General features: G+C 39.1%; 1 protein-coding gene across 8 annotated transcripts in view; it reads right to left on the reverse strand.

Moving 5' to 3' along the window:
• The window catches only part of KDM3A (lysine demethylase 3A), a 59,088-nt gene that overhangs the window by 34,899 nt on the left and 10,348 nt on the right, over positions 1-13,841 (reverse strand). For all 8 annotated transcript variants that reach the window (XR_004971759.1, XM_036333896.1, XM_036333897.1 and 5 more), the window contains exons 5-10: positions 11,535-11,637; positions 10,386-10,510; positions 10,070-10,142; positions 9,871-9,959; positions 3,337-3,500; positions 1,127-1,644 (exon numbers count right to left, since the gene is read on the reverse strand). Coding sequence is in view for 7 of the 8 variants with exons in the window: in XM_036333896.1 (XP_036189789.1) it covers positions 1,127-1,644; positions 3,337-3,500; positions 9,871-9,959; positions 10,070-10,142; positions 10,386-10,510; positions 11,535-11,637 (1,072 nt within the window). In the remaining variant the exon portion in view is untranslated. The remainder of the gene's footprint in view (positions 1-1,126; positions 1,645-3,336; positions 3,501-9,870; positions 9,960-10,069; positions 10,143-10,385; positions 10,511-11,534; positions 11,638-13,841) is intronic.

Here is a 13,841-nt window from a genome sequence, read left to right on the forward strand (position 1 = left end):
TTGTAAAAGTTATCAAAACCCACACTAATTTTCCCACACAGCTGACAATTATCAAAGGCATTTTTAACTTGTAATAGCTCTGAACCTTTGACACACTGAAGCCATTTAGTTCTCTTATAAGAGAGCTTCTGATACACCATCATTGAAATGCATCCTCAAACTTAATATAAGTAATGAAATACAGTGTGCCATTTTCTCTCTAGTAACAGTATTCAGTTTTAAAGTGTGGGTGCAGCAGGGCATTGTTCTTAAGCCAACAGACTCTGCAGGTGGTTTGGCCCTATTCTTAGCATCTTGAACTAAACATCCCTTTTTTAGAGGTAGTGATGCAATTCTCTATCTTTTAAAAAAGTTTCAGATCTGAACTACCTACGTGAGCATCAAGTATCAATCACCTCTTTCACTTTCACCTGGATGTCACAGAAAGATGTGTTAGGCCCTAACCGGTTTGGCTCAGTGGATAGAGCGTCAGCCTGCGGACTCAAGGGTCCCAGGTTCGATTCCGGTCAAGGGCATGTACCTTGGTTTCAAGCACATCCCCAGTGGGGAGTGTGCAGGAAGCAGCTGAATTGATGTTTCTCTCTCATCAATGTTTCTAACTCTCTATCCCACTCTCTTCCTCTCTGTAAAAAAAAAAAAAAAAAAATCAATAAAATATATATTTTTTTTTTTAAAAAAAGAATGATGTTTTGGGCTGAAGATAAAGTCATCATCAGAGTACTTTAGATTTTGTTCCAAATTATTTTCTTACGACCAAAAATTGGGAATCACCTCATTACCCATATAAAGGATCCAGTTAAGTCATATGGTAAGTGCCTAAAATGGAATCCTTACAGCCTTTAAGATGCTGATAGACACCTACACTAATCCACAGGGTCAAGTTGTTAGTATAAAGCCATTTAATAGCTTATCTTGTATTTTTACATACATGGAACGAGATCCAACAAAATATTAACAATAATCATTTATGAGATGATTTTGGAATTTCACTTCTTTGGACTTTTCTGATTGCATGAACTTTTTCTACAATCATTTTCATATTTTTCTTTGTAAGGCAAGATGAAATTATATATATCCACTATCATCTCTTACCCTCGACCAATAAAGACATGGAGAAAACACTCACCATTCTGGGTTTTATTGTTGCTTCTTGTACAGTAGCTTTCATTATCTACTCCTACTGAAGATTCCTTTAAATTCTGTGACTGGCAACCTAAAGTTGAAGGTTCTACCTTTTTCTCCACACAACTATTAGGGCTGTCACCATTGATAACTGCTTTCTCTTCTAGCTTAGCTGAAAGGAGTTTAGATGTGCAAGGGGCAGGTTCAAGGTGCTTCTGCAGTTCAGGAGCCTTGGCACTTTCCACTTCTGCCACAGAAGCAGCTTTAGTAGGTACGCTTGCCTTCGGAAGGCTGGTTGATGCTTGTGGAACAGAGTCCAGCCTGTGTTCCTGATCAGCGCTGGTCTTCAGCTGGGTACCACTACCTTTCGCTTCATTCAGGGTTTCCAAGTCTCCAGTTCCAACCTGAGAGGACTCTGAAGAGAGCAGCCCTACTGCGCAGACATCAGGTTTTGCTCGCAGTGCATCAGGCTTCGTATTTAGACAGGAAGAAACTACTTCTGGCAAACTCTGTTTATGGCATCTGAAAACAATAATAGGGAAAACCAACATCTTAGGCCTCTTATCTGTCCCCTACCAAAAACAATTCTGTGGTTCCCTAAGGCAGTGGTCGGCAAACTGCGGCTCGCGAGCCACGTGCGGCTCTTTGGCCCCTTGAGTGTGGCTCTTCCACAAAATACCACGTGGGGGCGCGCACGTACAGTGTGATTGAAACTTTGTGGCCCATGCGCAGAAGTCGGTATTTTGTGGAAGAGCCTCACTCAAGGGACCAAAGAGCCGCAGTTTGCCGACCACTGCCCTAAGGCAACTAAATGAAAGAGAAAACTACTTATATTAGAAAATTCAAAATAGGTTTCTGTGATCTAGAGTTAAAAGTTATCGGTCAATGGCTCTGCAAAAATATCTTAAACATTAAGAAAAATACAACCTTAAATCCTATCTGCATATTTTCATGAGTCCTGAAGTACTTCAAGTTAGTTCCACTTCTTACAGCATAATGAACCTGAGCTGTCCCTCTAAACCACCAGCAGCACAAAACCCTATCCTGCTATAAACATCTAACCAGCCCCAACACTGGATAATTTTTTAAAAAACATGTTTTTATTGATTTTTAGATAGAGAAGGGAGACAGAAACATCGATGAGAGACACACATCGATTGGCTGCCTTCTGCATGCCCCCCTACTGGGAATTGAGCCCACAACCCAGGCATGTGCCCTAACTGGGAATCAAACCCAGGGCCTCTTGGTCCATGGGACAACGCTCAATCCGCTGAGCCACACAAGCTGGGCAACACTGGATAATTTCAATGTTATGTGATCCATATTCAGGACCCAAAGTGAAGAAAAGAGACGATTGATTACTTCCTTGTTCACAGATGATTTGGCAATCCTCCACCCCCAATCTTTATAGGGGTACCCTTAAAGAACTTTTTGTTTCTCTGAAATTCACCCTAAAGTTTTAAGTATTCCATCCTTCTACTTGGAAGACTGCTCCTCCTTCCATCTAACTGTTATGTGGTCATCCTCCAAGCTCTAGCCCACGGAGCCTTCTCTCCTCCCAGCGAATGATGTACTCAAGCACTCTCCCACCTTTCTGCAGCAGTCTTCCAAACCTACCACTCCCTGACCCACATCTTAAGTCTACCAACTGCCTGCACTCTACCACTCTTACTAAAAGAGATCCTTCCCTTAAAACTCTTCTCTGTTAACCCATTGTCACGTCTCTCAGCCATACCTGGGGTCTGGGGCGATGAGAACCACTCACTGTAAGCAAGTCTCCCTCTTTTCCACACTCCTGTGGACCCCAGATTTCCACATAAACTAATCTGCTCTTTTCCTTGAAAGCAGACATCTAGTCTACTACTATCTGTACTATTTCAATTGACCATTCTCACTGTATCAAGTCAACAAAATTGCTCTTTCTTCATACCCCTTCATTTCTGTAATGTTTTCTATGTTGTTCTGCATGCCTTATACCTTTTCACTTCTGAAGGCATCTGACAAATTAGGAAACTTAAATGAAAAACGTCGCTGGACAACCTAAATGTAATGAATGGCAGGACAAATTTTAGCTATCCTAATTCTCTGTCTATGAAGCCCTAATATGGAAAAGGCTTGCCACCTGAGCAATGTAAGCTCAGGTAGGAAGAACCATGACTAAAATAGGTTTTCTTCTTATGATTAAACATCTTTCACAGATAACAGATCACTTACCCTGGAGGAAGTTTGGCTCCAAGGTTAGGTGGAGAACTGGCGGCATGGGGAACACTCTGCTGTCTTGGGTCCTTACTAGGCGGAGTGGCTGCAGTGCAGCCAAGTAGTATATCCTTAAAAACTGCTGTGCGAACAGACTGTATAGGACACACACTGGGAGAAGCCTAAAAGATACCAAACCAACAGATATTAAAAGGAAAAGTCCCTCGTTGGGGAAATACAAAGTGCTAGCAAGATTCAATTTTATTTGTTTGATTTAGTATTAACCAGTGTAATACCTACACCAGATAAAAAGAACACAGGAGAACAAGTGATAAATCACAAAATTAAGGATTTATATCTGAAGGCTGTTAATTAAATCACTCTGGTTTTTCACAAAACTTGTCTTCCTATAAAACGTAAGGACAGAACTTTTTTCACAGACCTGACTCATTATGTGAAGAAAATGCAGCCATGTAGCAATTACTTCAATAATGCAATGCACAGAAGTGAGCTTTTAACAGTCTTCAAATGGTGGCAGCTCCACATGCATTCAGTTTAATATTGTTTGAGTGCCCACCACGCACTTATTGTGTAGGCTGGCAGGAGACCAGACCACATAGGACTCTTGTAGGCAGTATGCCTAATGGATACCAATATAAGCCTTTACAATGCAGTAAAGGTTGAGGACATGATTCTTGTTCTTATGTGGCTCATCAACTCACAAAGGTCATCCCATGCTGCAAAAAATACCAAGTCAGGCTGTGGGACAGGTTGGGACACACATCTCCTTCCCTTCCCATGTAGTGTTTTATCTTTACAAAACTGTAAGTAATGAGCCCACTTCTTCCTAGTTTGTACTATTCACAAAAATAAACCTCCCACCATGAGAAGAAAATGAAACTCAACTCCAGACAACTAAATAGTCTATGGCTAACCCAGGTGAAACCCATTCACCATCTTCACCAGCCTCAAGTCATGTGCCCTCTCAACCCTGTCTCTTTCATACCAGTTACCTTCATGTTTACCTTACTCCAAACCTAAACTTGAAGAATTGTGAAAGTTTCATCTTCTAGTCTTTAACCTCTAGATATAGAACAACTTTCCTTAGTAAGTTTTTTAAACCTCACAATCCTGAGTAGATTTATTTACATGTAGTCTAGTCATGAACCCTTTTCTCAGACATTTACTCTGGAGACCTTGAAAAGACTGCCTAGTACATGCTAAACAGGAATATTAAAAAATAAGAATGTGCTTAATCACTATCAAAGTTTGGCATTCTGTCAGACTATTTTAAAGTACTAAATTATCTGATCGGATACTGTACTATTTTAGTCCAATCAATTCTGGCAAACTACTGGTTCAGTGCTCCCCAGAAGGATTTTTGGGGGAGGCTTTGTCAATTATAAGAATATCTTTGGGACAGTCAAATTTACTTCTTTAGACCTCAGTTTCCTAATCCTTAAAATGAGGAAATTAGATAGTTTATTCCCAAAGTCCTTTTCAACTCTATAATTCTCCTATTAAAGGTCAGCCTCCCAGAGTTTAACTGCCATGTCATTTCAAAATGCTTATTCAAGCCCAGCCAGCATTGCTCAGTGGTTGAGCATCAACCTATTAACCACAAGGTCACAGTTGGATTCCCAGTCAGGGCACATGCCCAGGCTGCGGGCTCCATCCCCAGTGTGAGGCGTATAGGAGGCAGCTGATCAATGATTCTCTCTTATCATTGATGTTTCTCTCTCTTCCTCTCTGAAATAAAAAAATATGTATTTTAAAATGCTATCCAAGGTTCACTTTTATTAAGCATCTCCCCTCATATCATCTTCCTTATTCTCAATTATGTTTTAGTTGATGCACTAATACAATTAATACCTTTTCTTAAATTACTCTCCTGAGAGTAACATACTTAAGAGATTTAGATTATAAACCTAGGCATAATTTTTTATTTTGTATATTCACTGAACTGCTCAAGTCAAAAAACCCTCTGCCTAATTTTCCATATCCAACCAATGAGCCAGTAAATAGTGCCTCTGTGGAATCTATCCATTCCTTTCCATGCCACCACTACCACCATCTTTCCCCCAGGTTCCATGTCTCCTAACTGGCCTGACTTCCTTCCATTTTTGCCTGAACCTTTTGCCCCAAATTTCTTCGACTACAGAGCAATCCTTAAAAAATATGAATCAATCAGAATATGGCACTCTACTGACTACAAGAATTCTATGTGGTCTGGTCTCTACCAACCCCCTCCACTCATCTCATATTCCACTTGTCCACATTGCTCCAACTACACCACCTTATTTTCTGGTTTTCAAATGTTCTAAGCTCTTTCTTGCCAGCACCTCTGTACTTGCTATTCCACCTGTCTGCATAGTTTTCATGCGGCTGGCTGGTTCCATCCTTTTGCCCTCATATCTGCTCAATTGCCACCTCCTCAGAATCTCTGATCACCCTTTCCATAGCAGTGCCTCACAAGTCACTCCCTTACTCTTTATCACATCACCATGTTTGGTTTCTCACTGCATTAACCCACTGTGAAAGTACCTTTATTTAAATTACCTTTTTACTGTCAGTTTCTTTGCAATGTAATTTACACTCCTATGGGCAGAGACCCTGCTTATATCCACTGTTATAGCTCATAAAGCCAGCCACATAGTAGATGCTCAATGAATAAATCCGGTGTAATGCATGAGTGAATGAATGCAGCTAGCATTTAGTATTTCAAAATTGCTATAAATAATTCTTATGAGTTACCTCAAGAATCAGGCATTTAGGACATACTACTCAATAAATATTTGTTCAAAGGAAAGAGGGATGGAGGAATGGAGGGAAGGAAGGAGCAATCTACTATAACTCACCACACCAAGAAAAAGATTTGGAGAGGAGTGGCAACAGCGGCACAGTGGTAAACGGCATTGGGTTTTGGTATTGGACCTTGGTTTGAATTCAGTCTCTGACCACTTCCTGGCACGTTATTTAACCTAAGTTTCAGTTTCCTCAATAAAAAATGAGAGCAATGAAGTTTACTCTGTAGGGCTGTGCTTTACTGCAGTACCTGGCACATTGATCAGCTGTCTAAAAGTAGAGCAACATCCTAAAACCTTTCTCAGTTCAGTCACCATGGTTAGAGTTATAGGATGCTTTTCTTTTCTTTTTTTTTTTTAATTTATCGCTTAAAGTATTACAAAAGGATGCTTTTCTTTTAAGAAACAGAAGTACACCATTCTACAACTTTCCTAAGAGTTAGCTCAAGAGGAATAGGGCTTCAGTTCCAAAGCCCATCTTGACACCACTGCACTGGCCTGACTCGACAAGGGTCAAAGTTTCTTCTTACCTGAAGAGTTTTCCCTGAAGGTCTTCTATACCAGTCATGGCAATAGTTCCTCCCTGCCAGCAGATGAAGATAATATAATTGAGTGTTTAATGGTACTCTAAAAAGGACACTGCTGGCTCGCACTCCTTAGCCGACTCTCTCAATTAACCAAGCAACTCTGAGGAACAGTCTGTTAGGCAGAGAAGACCTTCAAGGAGCCAGATGCTATTGGCAACAAGTTTATTTTATCCAAAAGTACTCATCAAAGCAACCAAGAGCATCCTCTATCTATTCCCAAACTTCTGTCATCCAAAGACCACCTTAAAAGTAACCTCTGTGCCAGTCCACACATCTGGGAAGTGCAAACACAGTGAGGCGTGTGCCATGTGTGTTACTGTGCTCATCTTTCACTCCATTACATGAACTCTCTTTCCCCACTTCTTCCACTATCTCTCCAGCTCTCTTGAAATCTCAGCCAGGCCAATGTTTCCAAAACAGGCCTGATGATAAGAATCACGTAGGCTAAAAAAGAATATTTACTGACATTCACAATATAACATAAAGGAATCAAGGAGTATGATTTTTAGTTTTAAAAAGGAGGCTGAACATCCATGAATAGACGGGGGTGGGGAGGGGGTGGAGAAGGAAGACAGGTATCCAAAATGTAAATAGTGAGATCTCTGTTATATGATTTTTTTTTCCTTACTAAGCTTTTTTACGTTAACAAATTCAGTTTCTCATTTTAGATGCAGAAGTTAAGACACAAATAGGTTAAGAGAGGACTTAACCCACAGCCAAAGTGCAGGCTTTAAAACAGAACAGCCCTAGCCAGTTTGGCTCAGTGGACAGAGTGTTGGCCTGTGGACAAAAGGGTCCTGGATTCGATTCCAGACAAGGGCGCGTACTTTGGTTGCAGGCTCCTCCCCAGCCCAGCCCTGGTCGGGCGCATACAGGAGGCAACCAATCGATGTGTTTCTCTTATATCAATGTTTCCTCCCTCTTTCCCTCCCTCTAAAAATCAATGGGAAATGTCCTCGGGTGAGGATTCACACACACACACACACACACACACACACACACACACACACACACCAAACCAAACCAAACCAAACAAAAAAAAGCTTCTATGGTGCCCAACGATTATTTTAGTAGCATACAAACCTACTAAGGTGAACAATATGCTGAGCGAGATAAAAAAGACATGCTCCCTGCCTTAAAAATATGAATCTGGTAGAGAGGATCACTTATTTTATATATTTATTCTCTCTCTCTCTCTCTCTCTCTCTCTCTCTCTCTCTCTCTCTCTCTCTGCCCCGTGCATGAAATTTGTGCACAGGTAGGGTCCCTAGGCCTAGCCAGCGATCAGGGCAATCAGGGCCTTCTGGCTGCCAGCCTGAGCCTTCCTTCACTCTGCGCCACCACCTGGTGGTCAGCGCACGTCATAGCAAGCAATAGAACTCCAGGTCTCCTGGTCGAACTCTGGAGGGGACACTTTGCATATTAGGCTTTTATTTATATAGATTACCACATTCCACAAGTAACTCCTTGAAGGTTATAAATTGACTTGCTCAACTACCTGTCCAAAGACTGATAAACTTGACACTTTGAAGAACTGGTACCTTCCCCCACAGGAGGTCCCCACTGATCCCAGTCCTGCCTATATCCCAGGTTGCTTCCTCCAGGATCCATCAGGATGCCATTTGCTATTCCTTGGTCCCCTCCCCACCACAACATCATGTGGCTTGGCTTCCCTTTTCATCACGCCAACATTTATACTGATACATTCTGTGACAGGCAACACCCAATCAACTTCTTCAAACTGGCCTGTATTACCTCTACCCAAGATCACTAACAATTTATCCAATGTCAAAACCTTTCTCTTTTAGCTTCTAATGCTGTGGATTACTTGACAATATCCTCTGTGAGCTTAACTCTAAAAGGCAATAATCACTTACTTGACGTCCTTACTACAGTAGTTCCTCTTTATCTGCTATTTCACGTTCCATGGTTTCAGTGACCGGCTATTAACCATAGCCCAAAAATATTACATGGAAAATTCCAGAAACAATTCAATTTTAAATTGTGCATAGTTTTGAGAAGTATAATAAAATCTTGCCCCATCCTACCCAGGGTGTGAAGCAGCCCACTATCCAGGGTATCCACTCTGTACATGCTATCCAAATGCTGGTCACTTAGGAGTAAGGTAGGTTATCAGATCTACTGCCATTATATTGCACTGTTTGTATTCAAGTTACCCTATTTTACTTACTAATGGGCCAAAATGCAAGAGACCCTGGCAATTTGGCTATGGCAAAGACCAGCCATAAATGTTATCATAAGTATCTGTATAGTAAAAACATTGTATATGTATGGTTTGATATAACCCGTGGCTACGGGCATCTACTGGGTGTGTGTGTGTGTCTGAGAATGTATCCCTTTCAAAGAAAAGGGGGGACTACTGTACATTACTTCATCCTTGTAAATTTTAAGGCGAAAATGAAAGGTAGTAATACTAATTTCCATAATTACCTCTTCAATCTTTCCTGAACAACCTGATCAGACCTACGCACATAGAAGGAAGATAGGGGTATTAGATACTTTGATTTACAAAGTTGTTAGTCAAGTATCAAAGTTCCTGTTGCTTATATAAAGGTTTGATATTCAGGAAAGCCAATCATTCCCAGATGCTCAGATTCTTAAGTGTTGTCCTAACTATTTCAGAACAGAATTAAGTCCAATATTCGAACTCACAGTGACCTTTATAGAAGACTATACTTTTGGGGGCAGAAAATATAAAGACAGACCAACCACTTCCTTCAAAAAATGAGTATCCAGTCATAAATGACCAATCAAACCTTGTTATTATTGAGGAGGTAGAAGTCCTATTTCAGTACCAAATCTACTCAGAAATTTAAGGTTCTTGCCCTCTTCTCATTCCAGGAGTTCTTCCAATTTCATACACAACAACTCAATTTACCTTCATAAACACCTCCATATCATGAAATTTTCAAATCTATTGAGAATTTTCAGAAAATATCAAACAAAAAATTTTTGCCCAAAAATAGTGAACCAGAAATTTATATGATCTCTACCTGCTTGAGGGTAGAAATTATGGCCAAACTCTGGAATAGCAAAGAATAGCAGAGAAAGAAGACAGCTTTACAACCACTAAACAAGCTGGCCATGCACTGCTAGAGTTAAAGAACACTCCAGGAAAATGACAAAATAAATCAAGTTACCTCAGAGCAAGATTTTGCTTGTTTGGAAACTACGCTTCCGTTATTCTCAGAAGACTTGCGTTTCACAGCTCCAGTTCTTGTAATATTACCTAAAATATTTAAAAATAATTAAGTTGGCTTCCCTATTTCCTTTAAAATGAGGATAAAGGGGAAAGACAGGAAGAAAAAGAAAGATTTTAACCAAACAATATTATCTTACCACATGTCACAAAGTTATCATGTACAACTTCAACATGAATCAGTGATGGATCAACAATTTTCAGTGCTGGAATCTTAAAAATAAATAAAACAAAGATAATGAAAAATTAGAAAATTCTCTGGAACATACCAGAAATTAGCTCTTTTAACATAATAGGAACTTCTTACAAATAATTTCTTTTAAGATAATTGTGACATTTCCCTTTCTACTCTAATATTTTAACATAATAAAGGTGTTTAGCTCCTTTAAGATATCATAATTCCTTTTTATAATTACCTTCCCCTGTCATATTACATGCAATTGTCATCATCTTTACCTCCTCACAGTTGACTTGAAGAGTTTTGGATGCTGGGTTTCCATTTATAACAGTTGCGGAAAACCACTGAGTTGATGGGTCCAAGCTATAAATTTTTACTTCGGAACCAACTAAGTTTTTGTCACCTTAAAAGAAATAAAAATTTTAGAGCAATTTGGATTATCTTTTTTATTTTTATTTTTTTAATTAGTTAAGGTATTACAAATGTGTCCTCATCCCCCCCATGGATTATCTTTCAACAGCACCAAGATAATCTTTTCTGAAATCGTTTATAAATGTAATAGACAAAAGTAAACATTAACAGATATTTCATAAACAAGAGAAGAAAGACATTTCCGCAAAGCTAGGAGAAAATTTAAAACTTTTTATTTTAAAGCTCCATTCTCCTATTGATTTATCTTAGAGTGGCAATATATTTACTTTAGCATTTGTATCAGATCAAATAGTTCAGAAAACTCATTGAGCTCTAACTCACTGTCCTAGAAAGAGTCCTTAGAAGATCCAAAAATTCAGGAACCCCAACAGAACTGCTAAGTCTGATAAAAAGACTTTGTGCCTGGTCAGCATGGCTCAGTAGTTGAGTGTTGAACTATGAACCAGGAGGTCTCGGTTTGATTCTCAGTCAGGTCACATGCCTGGGTAGTGGGCTTGGTCCCCAGTGTGGGGTGTGCAGGAGGCAGTCAATCAATGATTCACTCTCATCACTAATGTTTCTCTCTCTCTCTCCCCCCCCCCTTTTCTTTCTTCTCTGAAATCAATAAAAAATGTATATTTAAAAAAGACTGATTGTAAAACTGAACAAGAAACTCAATAACAGTAAATGGGAAACTCAGGATTACCAAATTAATGTTTCCTCAATTTTATAAGACTGGAATTCCAAACATATCAAATTCCATGTCTAAATATAGCTGAACTTTTAAGATATCTAGCTTACTTCTATAGTTTTCACATAATCCCCGAACGGTCCAAATTTCAAAGGCTTTAGAATATATTATAGAATACAAAGTCCTTCAATCATCTAGTTGCATGGGAGAAAGCAGCAAAGGAATTTCTAAAAAATTAGAAACTGCAATGAAAGGAGTGAAAGGGGCTAAAACATAGCTTTTCTTAGAAGTTAATCATTGATCAACTCATGAACTATCCACATACCTTGTAAAAGATGGCTTTCATCCAAATGTTTCACAATCAAAGCTTGAAATTCTTTACTGACATCATGGTTGTCCATAAGGGAAAGTCGAAGACGGTTTACATCCTGAGAAATGGAGGATCATTACATTTTAAGGTAACAAATAAAAAGAGTTATTGTAATTCCAGTGGATATTTTAATCAGTTTAATCAGAGAGGTTAAAGTACTATCAATTAGCCATTTGATGGCACCAATGAACCAGACAGGTCATAACAGGAAACCAAATGAGCACAAGACTAAGGCAGACTGAAGGGAAGTCACCCCAAGATAAGAGCAAGACAAATACTAAGAGTGGCTCAAAGCATAATTTTAAATAAGACATAACTTTGGTTATGGGAAACATAATAAGCAAACAAATGAACAGGTGAATCCATGTCCAAAACACCAGGGTAAAAGACAGAGAAACAGAGATCCATACTGTCAGCTCACTGACATTGCTGTTTTTAACAAATCATTTCACACAAAATCATTTAACCTAACTAGAATTCCAAATGCAGTCTTCAATAGTAAAGGGGTAGAGGGTGATGATGACAAAATTTGAATGAACAGCCTAAATCTTCAGTGAGCCAGTTTTGAAACACTAAATTCTTGGCAGTGGTTCTATTTCGGGCACTATTCCAGTCTTCTGGCTTTGTGCATACACTCAGTTATGATAAATGTATACAGAAACTGTCTTTAGGAATAAGCTGCCAACCCAAACTATATTGCACAGAAGCCCTTCCAATACCAGGTTGTCATGCTTTTCTGCCACTGTGAATGGCTAAAAATAAGTTATATTAGAAAAGATAACTAGTCTTTTAGAGGCCATTCTGGGGAAATGCAAGTAATATTAGACTTAACCTAGAGTCTTCATAAGAGCTCAACATTAATTACCAGAATGTGTCATCTGTGAGGGTTTTTTTCCCTCATGCTACTGCAATTTCAAAAAATCTAAATGTGTTCCTACTACTATGAGACAAAACAGCACAGTAATAGGGAAAACCACAAAAGGCTAAATAAGTTAAAATAATTCTACTCAGCTTAGGAGAGTTTTAGGCTCATCAAAAGTGCCAGAGAGTTGACCTGGACACTTTGTCTTTTTTCTTAACCACAGATAACTGAGCCAAATTCAATCCAAAAGGCAGACCTTAAGTTTCAATACCAACGTTTACATCGACTAAATGATTTTCGGACTCTCTGTGCATTACTTAGACAAGCATCGTACTGCAGTAATCACATCCCTCAACCTAGAGTTTCACACAGTAGAAGCCTGATGTGACCATATCCATAAGGGAATACCCTGAAGCACCAAACTTTGACCACTGTTGTCATCAATAAAAGTCAAGAGCACGTCACAGTCTCTCTCAATTGTTATACAAAACAGCATTCACACTGATGGCCACAGTGCATCTCCCTGAGAAAAAATAAACTTCCTATCATGATTTTTCTTTTTCCATCTCAATAGACAAAATTATGAGTTCTATTTAACTGAAAAGCTTGAACACCTGCAAGATATAAAACAGAACTGTCCTGGAGAAAAAAATGCTAACAAGTAAAATATACTCTATCACTATGTAAAGCAAGATATATCCACAGTCCCTCCTATATGTTCCTCAGTCCCTAAGAGCAAGTCATTCTTTCTTTTAAGGCAGGAAAAATATCAAGATGCCTTATCTAATATATGAAGGTAACTGGCACCTGAAGTTAAATAAAAGCATCTCCCCCTGTTCCACTTACTTAAACATCATAAAATAAGTGAGTGAACCTGTTTTCACTCACTTCTAAGATGTGGAAGTAAAAGTGAGACGAGTAGAGGAAAAAGCCAGTGTTTTGGGTTTTCTAATTCAGAGCCAGCAATGGCAATACCCATTGGCCCTAGATTGCCTTTAAGCAAAATAAACAGGGTGAATTGTTCTACAGGTCACTGAATAGAAGAAAGTAAAGGGGATTATTAAGCTTTCTAAGTGACATCTAAAAGATGAATATTATTATAAGACCAACATTATTCCCAAGGTATTGATCTGTGGAGATAAATTAATCTGTGTGTTCTTCCCCTCCTAACAACTTCGTAATAAAGAAAACAATCCCCTATGAAGAAGATACAGGAGCCTAAATATTGTGAAGAAAAAGGTGGGAATTTTACAAGCTAAGTGGAAAGAACACACACACTCACACTCAGTTCTCATTATTCATGGTAGTTATGTTCTATTAAGTCACCACAAACACTGAATTAGTGAACACTGAACCACTGCTCCTAGAGGAAAGATAGGGTTAGGTTCTTTCAAGCCTCT

This window comes from Myotis myotis, unplaced genomic scaffold (genome assembly GCF_014108235.1).
Source record: "Myotis myotis isolate mMyoMyo1 unplaced genomic scaffold, mMyoMyo1.p scaffold_m19_p_14, whole genome shotgun sequence".
Lineage (NCBI taxonomy): Eukaryota > Metazoa > Chordata > Mammalia > Chiroptera > Vespertilionidae > Myotis > Myotis myotis.